This window comes from Equus asinus, chromosome 5, assembly GCF_041296235.1.
Source record: "Equus asinus isolate D_3611 breed Donkey chromosome 5, EquAss-T2T_v2, whole genome shotgun sequence".
Lineage (NCBI taxonomy): Eukaryota > Metazoa > Chordata > Mammalia > Perissodactyla > Equidae > Equus > Equus asinus.
This window is the reverse complement of record NC_091794.1, coordinates 52,296,759-52,309,950: the sequence shown is the minus strand read 5'-3', so window position 1 is coordinate 52,309,950 and position 13,192 is coordinate 52,296,759. Positions and strand designations below refer to the sequence as shown.

At 39.5% G+C, this 13,192-nt stretch overlaps 1 protein-coding gene across 1 annotated transcript in view; it reads right to left on the bottom strand.

The window, feature by feature from the left end:
* Window positions 1–13,192, bottom strand: part of WDR49 (WD repeat domain 49) — a 523,215-nt gene that overhangs the window by 9,044 nt on the left and 500,979 nt on the right. Inside the window, 2 exon segments of the mRNA XM_070509548.1 lie at window positions 8,410–8,556; window positions 10,428–10,537. Of these exon segments, the coding sequence (XP_070365649.1) occupies window positions 8,410–8,556; window positions 10,428–10,537 (257 nt within the window).

The following is a 13,192-nucleotide window of genomic DNA, read 5'->3' as shown; positions in this document are numbered from 1 at the left end:
ATTCTAAAGCAAAGATTTAAACTAAACTAGATTTTACTAAAAACTAGGTGTATATTTTTCACCTGTAGTTTAAGAATTATAGCGAGAAACTTTCTGTTTCAATGGAAAACCAGGCATTGTCTCTAGTGTACCCTTCCCGGCAATCAGATTCTGGCTGAGTTCACCATTTTTGAACTCTTTTGCCCCTCTTTGTAAATTGCAGGTTACCAATGGATATGCAAACCCTGTCTCATCTGGTAGAGTTTTAACTTTTAACTGACTTCCTCCCCTTCTTTGGAAACACCAGTTTTTTGGTACCTACCTGCAAATTAAAATGGAGATGTTACTTTGCACAAATTGTCAACTCATCAAATTTTCAATTCTTTTGGTTTCCTTCAATATCTGACTATAATCCTCCAAGATGACTTTTCCAGTTCTTCTCACATTGACTAAAACCTGACAGCCCCGATCACACTCCAGACGCTGCTGGCTCGCTGCCGTCTTTTTCTCTCAGGATCTTCAGGATTCCAAAATGACTAACCTTTGCCACCACTTCACAACATGTGGCTCAACTGGTTTTGCAGGAGCAATGCCAACAAGAATCCCTGAGAGACTGCTTCTCAGACCCTGCTTTGTCCCACTCGGAGGTTTCTGATCACCTCTGTGTTGTTCAGTGATGAGCAATAGTCATTTGTTTTGAGGAAAAGTGGGGGCACTTACAGTGTTGAACTTTACCTGAGCCCTGTGCTCCAGGAAAGCAGAGACAGGGAAGAAATTCCCCCACCCTTTCGTGTTCCAGAAACAGGTAACAGCAAGAGGCCACTCTGCTCTCTCCTGTTCTGAGGTAAGACCCTCTCTACCCTTCCTCAGGAGTCTAAGACGACTTAGAAATTGATTGACCTGCCTCCATAACAGGTCAGGCCTCCCTCCTTTTCTTTGAGATATTCCTCTTTAATGAATATTCTGCCTATTGCAATCGCCTAAATAAAAACCTCTCTTTAATTGTCCCGTGCATTTTGTCTTTGACAGAACAACAATGAAACAATCACGTGAGGTAACCCTCATGCATGATTTTCTCTACACTGGGAGTTTTAAAGATTTTACAGCTATAATGTGAATGGCTTCTAGGGAATTGATTGGCAAAACCGGACCCAGAGACATTTCCAAGTGGTTCCCAGGTTTTTGAATAAGACATATCAAAGAGGGGTTTCAAGCTGTTTGTGAACCCTTGGGGAAAAACCTGGGGGCTAAAGAGAGAGTGTGAAAGATGTTTCAACTTGAAAGGGAAAGAAAGAAAATACAAAAGGACATTAAAAACCCAGTAGGCAAGACTAAAAAGTCACCGGGGATTATGAAGTGTTTGAAAACTGTCCCAAGGTCCAAAGTTATAGTTTAGAACATTGAAAGCAAGTTGGCAAACTGCCTCTCATCACACAATTGCCAAATAAGCTTCCACACATTGTAATTATTGAGATTGCAGGGAGAGGTGTAAAATGCAAGGCAAACTAAAGGCAGACTCTGTAATGATAGCGTGGAGGGGGGATATATTGGTAATTGAGATTTTTTAAAGTGGTCTTTTATAATAACAATTTTTAAATTCAGTGGCATCCTCCTGAAAAGGAGATGAACAATATCAAATGAAAGTGATAAAAATAGGTAATATTATAGTAAAATGGCTGGTTTTAGAAATCAGCGTAAGAATAGGCTGCCTAGGGAATATGATTTGAACACTCTTTGAACAAGGAAGGCTGTGCCGAGAAATATTAATGACATGGACACTTCTCATCTAGGGTCCACCTTTTACTATGTGAGACTAGACAAATTGTTCAAACTCTTTTTGTCTATGCCACAGGGTCTATGCCACAGATTCTTTGTACAAAAAAATAGGGGTAATAATTATTTCTCTATCATAGAGCTGCTTAGTGGAATAAAAACAAAATATTATCAATAAAGAAAATATATCCAACTCTTAGCATGTGTCAGGGCCTGTGCTAAAGGCTTCCCATGGGTTATTTCATTCGATTTTCACAGCGACATTATGAGCATGGTAACTAATAGGAAGCCCAGTTTTCGTGGGTGAAGCCCCATTTTAAACACAGAGAGTGTAATTGACCTGCTCAAGGTCATACAGCTAGAAAGTGGTAGAGCCTTGGTTTGAAGCCAGGTTTATGCTTAAAATGTCACTTTTATACCATTATTGCTTTGAGTCTTCCAAGTTTTATTCCCTCAATAAATGGCAATTCTCTCAAAAGACAAGCATAACCATTAATACCTTAAAACTTAGTAGGAATAATGACTGTGATTTCAAAGGTTACGAAATAGTGTAAAGGACCAGGAGTGGAGAAATAAGCATGAAGAGCCAGCCAAGATGATAATATGCCTGTTATCAATAATTACCCCTCAGCTCCAAATCCACTCCTCACTCCCTGCTCTGTGGTAATGGACTGGAGCCCTGCAAGTATGTCTCCTTTGCCAGCTGGTGTGATGTTCAGCTCTGTCACTAGAGGGCACTAGAGGGACACTGGAGAAGGAAGGATTTCTCTTCCAGGTTGGCGGTGCTCCTCTCAAGGTCTGCCGCAGCTCAGATTCTCCAGCAGGAGGCTCCTACAGCTTGACCTCTCCAGTACCAAGCTCCTACAGTGGCTTCTCCAGCTCCAGGCTCCTGCGGTACAGTTATGGCTTCTTCAGAGCCCAGAGCCAGCAGTTCCCTTGTCACCCTCTCAGGCAACTTTGCAGCAGAATGCCACCAGGCCAGCATCATCATATAGAAAATCATCAATGGCTTTCTATAACAGCCCAAGAGGCAAGCAGAGGACCACCAGCGTGACTCCTCCCTGTGAACAGACTCCCTTGTACTCCCCTGATGGCTTTCCAGTGAGTTCTGAGACACAGCGCCTCCCTGTAGATGACTTCTCCTGGTACACCTGAAGGCAGATTTCCAGCAAATTCCACCCGCAGCAGCTCTGCCACCTTGCCATCCAGTGAGACATGGGGAAGCCCTCTCCAACACAGTCATGTCTCAGCCCTAACTAGGGTGGGCATCTTCCTTTGTCTCTCCATCTCAGGCCTGGGAGTAGTGGCTGCACTTTAGATCTGGTATTTCTATAATCTTTGGAGTTCTCTTCTTACTAGCAAATTTTCTATAATTCCCATATATTACATCTACAGTCAGAAGAAAAAAAGTGGGTTTAAAAATAAGATTAATCCTAAGCATGCCTGTCTTGACTATAGTTACTCTACAGTTACCACTCTTGTCTTTCTTCCTACTACAATCTTGGAAAAGTGTTAGCTTTTCTTAGTAGATGCACAGGCACCTCCATCTCAACACATCCTGAAAACTAATTCTGAACATCTTCTCCCGTTTTTCCTCTCTCAATGATAATCTCTTTCTTTGACATAGTTATCCAGGCTTGAAACCTGATAGTCACACATGTCTTCACCTCTTATCAGGGTAGATAATCCTTTAAATTCTATCTCCTTAGCATTTCTCAAATGAGTTACTTCCTTTTTAGGATCTCCTTATCTTCAAAATAATAATAGACACCATTTAATGAATGCTTAGCATGTGCTAGTCATTGTGCTAAAATTAACCCACCGATCTCCATGAAACAGGAATCATTAGCCCCATTTTAAAGATGAGAAAACTGAAACTTGTAGCTTATGTAGATTATCCAGATATAAACAACTAGTAGAAGGCAAAGTGAGGACTCAAAAGCAGGTAGCTGGCTGCAAACATCTCCCCACTACTGTGACACGCCACCTGCAGTCCAGCCCCATTATAATGCATCCACACACAGCGTCTAGAAAGCTTTCTAAAATGTAAATACGGTCATGTCACTTTCCTGTTTTAAACATTTCAACAGGAATTTTGTTTCTGGGTAAGATTTAATAGGTAATGGCTGGTCAGCCTTCCCACTGCACCAGATTGGGGAAGGAAAAACAGGTAAATTACAGAAATAATAAAGCCATCAGAGGGCTGTGGAAGCGACAATCATCAAATTAAAATTCCAGGGATGGTAGAGCCCTTCTTAGATGAACTGAGACTGCCAAAGATTTTCTTCTCTCTGGGGATTTATCATGTTTGGACATTGCTAAGAAATGGGCTTGCCATAGAAAGAGAGAGACTCTTCTAAGGGAAAATAAAAACAGAAGAGTTTTTGATGACTGGGTGGGTTAGTATGATGTATTGGAACCTAGAGACATCCCATAAATATGACCAGTGTTCCTCACAGGACATATTCTGTGTGCTGGCTGCCGTGGAGACGGGATTGGACTGAAGAGTCAGAGTAATGTTTCCTGCAGTCTTTCAGTACCTAGGGGACAATATCCCACTAGAGAGAGAGACCTGAAACAAACAGACGTTTGAAATCAGAAGTAGACGAAGTCTAACTAAAGCTGTAACCCAGCACTGACCAAGCTTGATTCCTAATCGAATTAACATGATCAGCCTCTCATGCTGTCTGCTGAACTAAGAAAAGGGAAAATTATCTCTGGGAGAAAATAACATTATTTCACTATCTATAGATCTTTTATACATAATTTCTGTCACATGACAAAAAATTGTACAAAAATTACAGGATTTGCAAAGAAGAAGAAAAGTGTGATCAATAACCAAGAGGAAAAAATAAGCACTAGAAGCAGACCCAAGGATCATCTGGATAGTGATGTTAGCAGACCAGGACTTTAACATTACCGTTATAAATATGTTAAAGAGAACAGAGAGAATATTTGGACAAAATGGATGAAAACATGAGTAATTTCAACTGAGAATTAGAATCTACATAAAAGAGATGCAAATGGCGTTACAGAACTGAGAAATATATATCAAATCTGATGTTGGGAACTGATTACATGGGTTTAAATGCAGACTGGCAAAAGGCAGGATTCATGAATGCGAAGACAAGTCAACATAAAACATCCAAAATGAAGCCCAGAGAGGAAAATAAAATGGAAAAAAGAGAAGAACATAAGAAACATTTGCTGTATAATGAAAGTCTAACATATGTGTAACGCAGTCCCAGGAGGACAGGAGAGTGGCAATTGGAAAGAAACAAAATTTGAAATGATAATGGCTGAGAATTGTCAAAAACTGAAGAAAGACGATAGATTCAAGAATTCAGCCCCAAGCAGGATAAATACAGAGAAAAGCATATTTATACTCCTGATGATAAAACTGCTAAATACCAAGGATAGAGAGAACAATCTCTAAAGTAGCCAAAGCAACAATAATATTAAGAGCTGAATTTTAAACAGAAACTATGGAAGCAAAGAAACAATGGGAAGTTATCTTTAAAGAATTGAAAGAAACGAAAAAAAATCTACCATCTAGAGTTTTAAACCCAGCGAAAATATTCTTCCAAGGTCAAAATGCATTTTCCAGACACATAAAAGTGGGAAAAATTATTCACCAACAGACCTACATAATAAGAAATACTGCAGGAAGTTCTTCAGACTGAAGGAAAATGATAGCAGAGGGAAGCCCAATATTATAAGAAGGAATAAAGAGCACAAGAAAGAGTACTGTAACCTCTAGAGTAATCACTAAAAGAATAATACAAAGAGATGGAAGAATTAATGGAGGAGATAAAGTGGGATAATTCAGAATACTTGATTAAAACATTCCACTGGCTCCCCATGTGGTACAATAAATGCCAAGATCATTTGTGTAGTATACTGGGTGCTCCATGATCTGGCCCCCATTTATGTATTCAGCCTTAATTCTCATCTTGCCCGTTCTAGAGCCCAGCCATTTGGAACTACACATAGCTCCCTTAGCATACTATGTTACTCCTACCACCTTATATTTGCATATCCTACTCCTTTGCCAGAAACAGCATCCTCTTTTTTTTCTTACCTGATAATATAAACTCAACTTTTAATATCCAACTCAGGCATAATCCGGTTTTCCTGAAAAAACACCTATGAATAGCCTTGTGGTCCCACAGTACCCAGTGCTTATCTCTATCATACCCCTTGTTTTAAAACATAATTATTTGCTTGCTTATCTGTCTCTCTCCCCAACTAGACTTCAAGATCCTTGATGGCTGGGCTCCTACATGTTAACTCTGTGTCTTCAGCATCCTGCACAGGGGCTAGCACAGGGTAAGCATTTAAATACTTCAATGAGCAAACATTATTTCAGTATCTGCTAGCTGAAGATTCTAGGATATTATGCAGAGCAGGTTACAATCCTCTCCCATCCCCCAGATCTTTATTTCTAAATAGCAAACTCACCACACTCCAAACTCAATTCACTCTGGTTCACCTCTACTCGTGTGGGTCAAACTCAATGAACACCTCACCATCTGAAGTCACCCATGGCAGCCAACTGGAATCACTTGGACTTCTGCCCTACTTCATCCCTGATGTATCTTTCCTCACATTATTTCCTTGATCTTGACTTACTTTTCTTCTCCCTCACCCTTTGAATTCCTCCTCATCCTAAATTTCAGTTCAGAAGTGACCTCCACTCTGCATTCCTTCCTATGCTCCAGGCAGAATTAATCTGACTTCTTCTTTGGTGCTTCCATAGAACCTCATCTGGGGTGTCATGTGTCATGCATTCTGTTGTCCTCAATAGTTTACATCTGTCTCTCTCATAAGTTGGTGAAACTTTTAAAAGAAAGAACTATTTTCATTTGCAGAGAAGGCAAGTGAGTGGAAATATTTAAAAGGGAGCAAAAGAAGAAAAGCTGAAGAAGAAAATAAAAAAGCAAAAGAGAGAAGATCTTTTAAGAACTGTATGGAAATTACAGGAAGATTTTATGTGAAGAACTTTAGGAGAAAAAATTCTCTTTGAAAATGTATGAGTCTTTTAGGTATTTTAGGTTTTTCCATCCAGCCATCCACCCCCACCTCCCCACACACATCCTCTCTGTCCATAAGGAGAATTCATCTGTGGATGAAGGAGAATTCTCCTGCTGCAGAATGTACAAGCAGGGGCTCACACAGCTGAGGAGAGGTGTCTGCTGCCCTCAGTGTTGACTCTTCTGCTTCCTGCATACTCCCTGCCACCTATTCCTCCTGCCTCCATTCTGACTCCTTGCTCCATCTCGGTTTCTTCCTGTGGGCATGTTCTGAGTCTGGACTGTCTTTACACTTTGTCCTGGCTCTCTGGATCTTTTCTTGCTGTCTGTTTGCCAGATTCTCTTCCGTCTGTGACTCTAGAGGACAAGATAATTACTCCCCATATTTATTATTAAAGATGAATCGTCCTGGGAAAGAAACAATAGGATGATAGACCGAAAGCCTTCTCAGGTGCACTAATGGTTGTTTATGGTGCTAAAGTTTATGGATTTGTGTTTTTAAAAGAAATGAGCAGAACCCATAGATGACCCTTATGAAAGCAAATAAAATGATTATAAAGTTAGAAAAAAGAAATTCTGAGAAATGGCAAAGGAAGCTGATAATAATTAGACTGAAAACTATTGTGATGGGAAATGACAGCTGCACCTTGCTCACAAGTGAAATTTCAAAAAGAAAGGTTGACCAGCTGTTCTCCCATTCCATAAGGAACCCAGCAAAGACGAGAGACTTAAACATCCTCAAGAGTGGACAGGAAGAAAGGCCTCCCTACTGCAAGGGCTACTGTTTCTCAAGGATGATCTTGAACCCCTGTCTCAGCGGATTTGAAAAGCTGAGGAACCACAGACCTCGAACAGTTCGGGTGCAGTTCTGATCTTTTGATTGCTACAAGCTGAGCACTTGCACTTTTCATTAATTATTTTAAATGAGTTCCCTGCAGGGCCCATATGCTCTCTGAGTGCCTCACTGACAACCGGGCTGTGCCGCCCAGCTCCCACAGGGCCCGACTTTGCGGGAATTTTGTACAGAAATTATTCTTCAAATTCTTAAAAACTCAGAAGCCTATAAAAGTCTGAAAAATAGGGCATTCTTTTGCACATCTTATTTCCAAACCTTCAGAGATCGTTCACGTATATTCTCTAAGTTAAGCTCTCTCGTCCTCTCATCATATTCTCCCAGCGCTGCAGCTGGAAGTCTCTAAGACAATACCCTTTAAGTAGCCTCTATTTATAGTGTTTCACATGAAAGAACAAAACCAGATTGTCAGAGACTCTGTTCTAAGGCAGTCTTATGATGTCTCTTTCTTTGGCATCAGTTTTGAAAATTACGATTATTTGGGGGGAGGGGGTCTCATCTATGGCAGACTCATAATACATATTCATGGCATTCTGATCTCAGAAAAGTGACAATAAAAATACCCTTTTTATGTGTTCCAGCCTGTTGGCTCTCCTCTCTGAGAGCAGAGATCAGCAGCTGAGCTATAAATCTTAACAGTCAAACCACACTTCATTTCACTGCAACCTACAAGGAAACGTGTGTTCCTTTCATGCTTTTCTACTTCATGTTATTAATTGGTTGAGTTTCATGGGGAGAGATGATGGAAGTGTATGATGGCCAAGGACTTACTTCCAGAAAGTGATGGAGGCTCTGGCATTGGCGGACACCCCTCCTCTGGCTCTCCCCTAAAGTATGTCTCAGGGTCTAGAAGAAAAGGTGGTTTATTCGCTTCAGGCAGCTCTTTCAGGGCTCCGATGCTTAATGACCTAAATGTGCCTTCCCAACAGCAGGTTTTAAGAGAGGAGAGGAAAAAAGTACAATATCATTAATTCCTCAGAAGGAGCTAGCACATTTCCAAGTTAACTTTTTAAAATGTAACCTTCCTGTTACTCGGCTGTTACAGCTGCCGTGATCAGCAAACCCTATAAACACAGCTGCTCAAGATAAATCCGTGGTCCTTTTATCAAAGGGACCAAAAGGAACTCAAGACTCCCTGTTCATTTATTTTTTATTTTGCATTCTTTTGCTATTTTCCCTTGAAAATGAGTATTCTGCAGTTTTGGAAAAGCTCCACTTTCTCTTTTATCTGCAAGAAAATTGTCTCCTTTGTGAGATGGAATCTATTTTTTTAGGATTTAACCATATCTCTAAAATTTTGAATTTGTAGGTACTTTTTCATTTTGCTACAATGTAAACCAGAGCTGTGTTGTTGTATTTATTAGGCACACGGCAGATGAGGGAAAGGAAAGCTCTTGTAATCATGCCCTTAAAAGCAAATCCTTGGGCAAAATAAAAAAGTTTTCTTTTGCTTCATGGGGCAAGTGGAAAATGGACTAGAAATCTACAAAAGCTTAATTAAGATGTGATTTTATGTTTGTTTGATTGTTAGCTCTGTGAAGGTAGGAACTGTGCTTTTGTCTTCATGATGGCTCAGTATCCAGGAAAAATAAACTAAAACATATTCAGTAGCTTCTGTGGCAGAAGTCACGTGCTCTGTCAGTGGTTCTCAAACTTCAGCAGGCCTCAGAATCGCCTGGAAGTCTTGTTAAAGCATAAAGGGCTATGCACCACCCCTCTTACTGGTTTAGTAGGGTCAGGATGGGGCCCCAGAATTTACATTTCTAATAAGTTCCAGGTGATGCTGATGCTGCTGGGCCAGGGAACACACTTTGAGAACCAATGTGTTACGTCAAATCAAAGGAGAAATCTTCATGATTTGTAAAGTGCCCTTTTGACAGATGAGGAAACCGAGGCCCAGGATGCTTTAATAACTTGCCTTAGTTTACATAGCTGGTAAGTGGCAGACCTTGGATTTTAGTTCAAGTTTGTGTCACTCCCAAGGTCATGCTCCAACATATAATAATAATAACATTACTAATAAAATTGTATTGAGTTTCTATAATATGCCAGACACTATTCTAAGTGCTTTGCATATAATATCTCATGTAATCCAGACAAAAACCTTAATGGAGTCAATTAGTTTGTAAATGTGCTTTTAATGTTAATAAATAATAATATACCTTTTGACATCAAAATTTCAATAGAAACTCTAAAATTAACATATCTACTTTACAAAACTTCAGCTTCCCCTTGGACATAAGTGGAAAAAAGATTTGTAGTGAGTGAAAAATGGTCATTATATGATAGAGCTTCGGAAATGATTCTCACCTCACTTCTAAATAACACACTTCAGTATGATAACGATTCTTTCGTTTCAATTACTTTTTTAATAGTTCCTTTTCTGGTCGGTCAAAAACTAAATTAATACATTGTTCTGTGTGGCTTCAGGTTTCCTGAGAGTAAAAATAGATTTTATTTGATTTCATCTCTTAAACACTTAGGGGAAAGAATTAACATCCCGGGCCAACTGTATTTTGGGAACTACAGGGAGCACCTTACATGTGTTTTCTGGCTTAGACCTTACAGTTCCGCCAGTCGTATGCTGTGCAGCCTTGGACAAGTCATATAAAGTCTCTGAGCCTCAGTTTCCTCCTTTGTTAAATGGAGAGCACAGGATCTTACCCTCACGTTTATTACGGAATACCAATGTTCCTGGCACACAGAGTAGCTATTTGTCCTATTCATACCAATCCAAAATAATACCAAAATAATAACACTAAAAAAACATATTAACAGTGATCACTTACTGGAGGATTTTTGCATAACTTCACCATTGTAAAAATTATATGTTTTTTTCTTGTAGATATTTCTTTTCTTATATTTCATACCTAAATTTATGACTTCAGATGGTTGGACACTAGAAGAAAATAATTCATGATGAAATAAAATATTAACCACAAAGGATGAACAGACACTTTCTGGCTATAAATACATATCTTATTTTGACAAGGAAGTCTGTAACCTATGGACCTAAGTAGCGACTGTTTACAGAATCAAGCCATCTCTTTGAATATAATGCCTGCTGGCCAGGTGATGGTAAAAAAGAATGAAGCCAGAGAGATCAGGAGCCTAATTAAGCAAAGATCCTATCCCCACAATAATCGGAAGTTCAGAGAAAAAACAAAGCCAAAGAAAACGTCACAAAAACAAACACTATCCTTGCCCAGTCTGTAAATTAAATGGGCCAATCAGTGGCATGTATCAAAAACTCTGTTATCCAATGTTAGGCCTGGATCCAAAAGGCAAAAAAGTTCAGTATTTCTGACGCTTGTCAGATGAATGTGTAAGGAAACAGTAGAGTAGCTTGAATCCACGGAAAAAGTCTTTATCAATATGACATAGGGAATGAAACCATTATATAGCTGTATATAATTCCAGTCAGGAAATGGTCTCAAATATACTTAACATTCACTGTCATAGACTTCAACTTTAATACCCACCTACATGTTGTGTTGCCAAAAGAATGTTACTATTCTCTTGGGAGCATCAGGTCATTTTCACGAAATCACTGAGAGCCGTGGGGCCTGCCCTCTCCTCCCTTCTGCCTCTTTTCTTTGCCCTTACGATTACAGCTCTCCAGGGTCTAATTTTTATTCCCAAGTCTGCTACATACTGAGTAGCTGTAGAACCTTGAGGGGTTTCCTATACATTCAGCCTCAATTTCCTGCTCTCTCTACATAGTGAGATTCTTACTGCGGTTTTAAAGGAGATAAGACAGACGAACTTTCAGTGATGCATCTAATAAATAATAGCATTCAATACATGTTAATTTCTCTGCTTCCTTTTCCTCTGATCTATTTTGACTGTATCTCCCAAACTCAAAAAAGCTTAAGATATCAATGCAAGTAAAATTGTCTATGTAGCTCAAAGTTAATATTGGATTCTATTTATATAGCTTTAAGTAGAAATTTATTGATTGCTTTTTTATACATAAACTTTTCATTTTAGAATAGTTTCGGATCTACAGAAAAGTTGTGAAGGTAGTACAGAGTTCCGGTATATCCCTGACCCTATTTTCCCTATTGTTATCATCTTATATTACCATTTGTCACAATTAAGAAATCAATATTGGTAATCAATATTACTATTAATTAAACTCAGTATTTTATTAGGATTTTCCTAGTTTTTACCTATTGTCCTTTTTCTGTCCCACGATACTACATTACATTTAGTTTTTTGACTCCTTAGTTTCCTCTGGTCTATGACAGTTTCTCAGCCTTTCTTTGTTTTTCATGACCTTGACAGCTTTGAGGAACACTTGTCAGATTTTTTGCAGAATGTCCCTCAATGTGGGTTTGTCTGACATTTTCTTCTGGTTAGACGGGGGTTATGGATCGTTGAGAAGAAGACAACTGAGATGAAGTGCTGTTCTCATTACAGCTTATCAAGGGTACGTGCTATCGACCTGACTTGTCGCTGCCGATGTTCACCTTATCATCTGGCCGAGGTTGTGCTGCCAAGTTTCTGCATTGAAAAGTTACTTTCTCCCTCCTTTCTATGCACTGCTCTCTGGAAGCAAGTTTCCAAGCACAGCCCACACTTAACTCCTCTACCTCCTTGCAGTTAAGCTCTACTTCCTTGATTGGAGGGAGAATCTACATAAATTATTTGGAATTATAGATTTTTCTTGTTCTAGAAAGTCTTTGCCATTGAAAAGACTGAGGGCACATGGCAGCTTTTCCCCAAATCACACTGGAATGGCCTCCCTCACAATATGTCATTTCCTATGAAAAAAAACATAGTATTTAGCCACTATCTGGGCTTTGAAGACAAGAATGATGGTATCCTGAGGGAGTCATTTTAAGACAGTAAAAGAATCGGTAACAAGAAGTTGGTGCCAGATACAGGAAAGGTAGAGCATGGTACAGTTAGGCCTTATAGTTAGTACGGTAGAGTACATTTTCTTTCCCAGGAAAGTATTATTGATATAAACTGAAGTGCAAAAGGCTGAGGCAGGCCTGTAAGAAGGGAAGTCTGTCTTTGGACTAGTTAACACCAGACCTTGATATTTCCCCAAACACCCTGAACTCTTTCTTGCTTGTAGACCATTTGCCTTCTGGCTCTCTCATCCAGTGGTATTTAAATTGAATATCTTTTGTATAAAACAAAAGACTTTGCCTATCTCCACTCAAGAGTGTAATCCATAGAGGGAAAAAGGTAGGCAGAGGGTAGGAGAGAATCTCCTGGGAATCCCCACAAGTTGCACTCCTTGGACGACAACAAGTAGAGCTATACTGGTAAAGCTCCAAGACAAAGGGCAGTTCTATGATCAACTAGCCTGTGGAATCATCTTCATCTTCAGAGGCTGGCCTATTGCTTCCTTTTCATAGACATTTGGCATCTGGGGAAGTGGTTACTGTGAAAATGTACAGGGAACTGGAAAGAGGTGAAAATTCCTAAAATTCCAATATTCCTAATGATGGAGATGAAGAAGAAGAATGTAATACAGGGCATAGACAGAGTTTAAAACTTTTTACAAAAATGTCTTATATGGTCGAATAGGAAGGGGGGC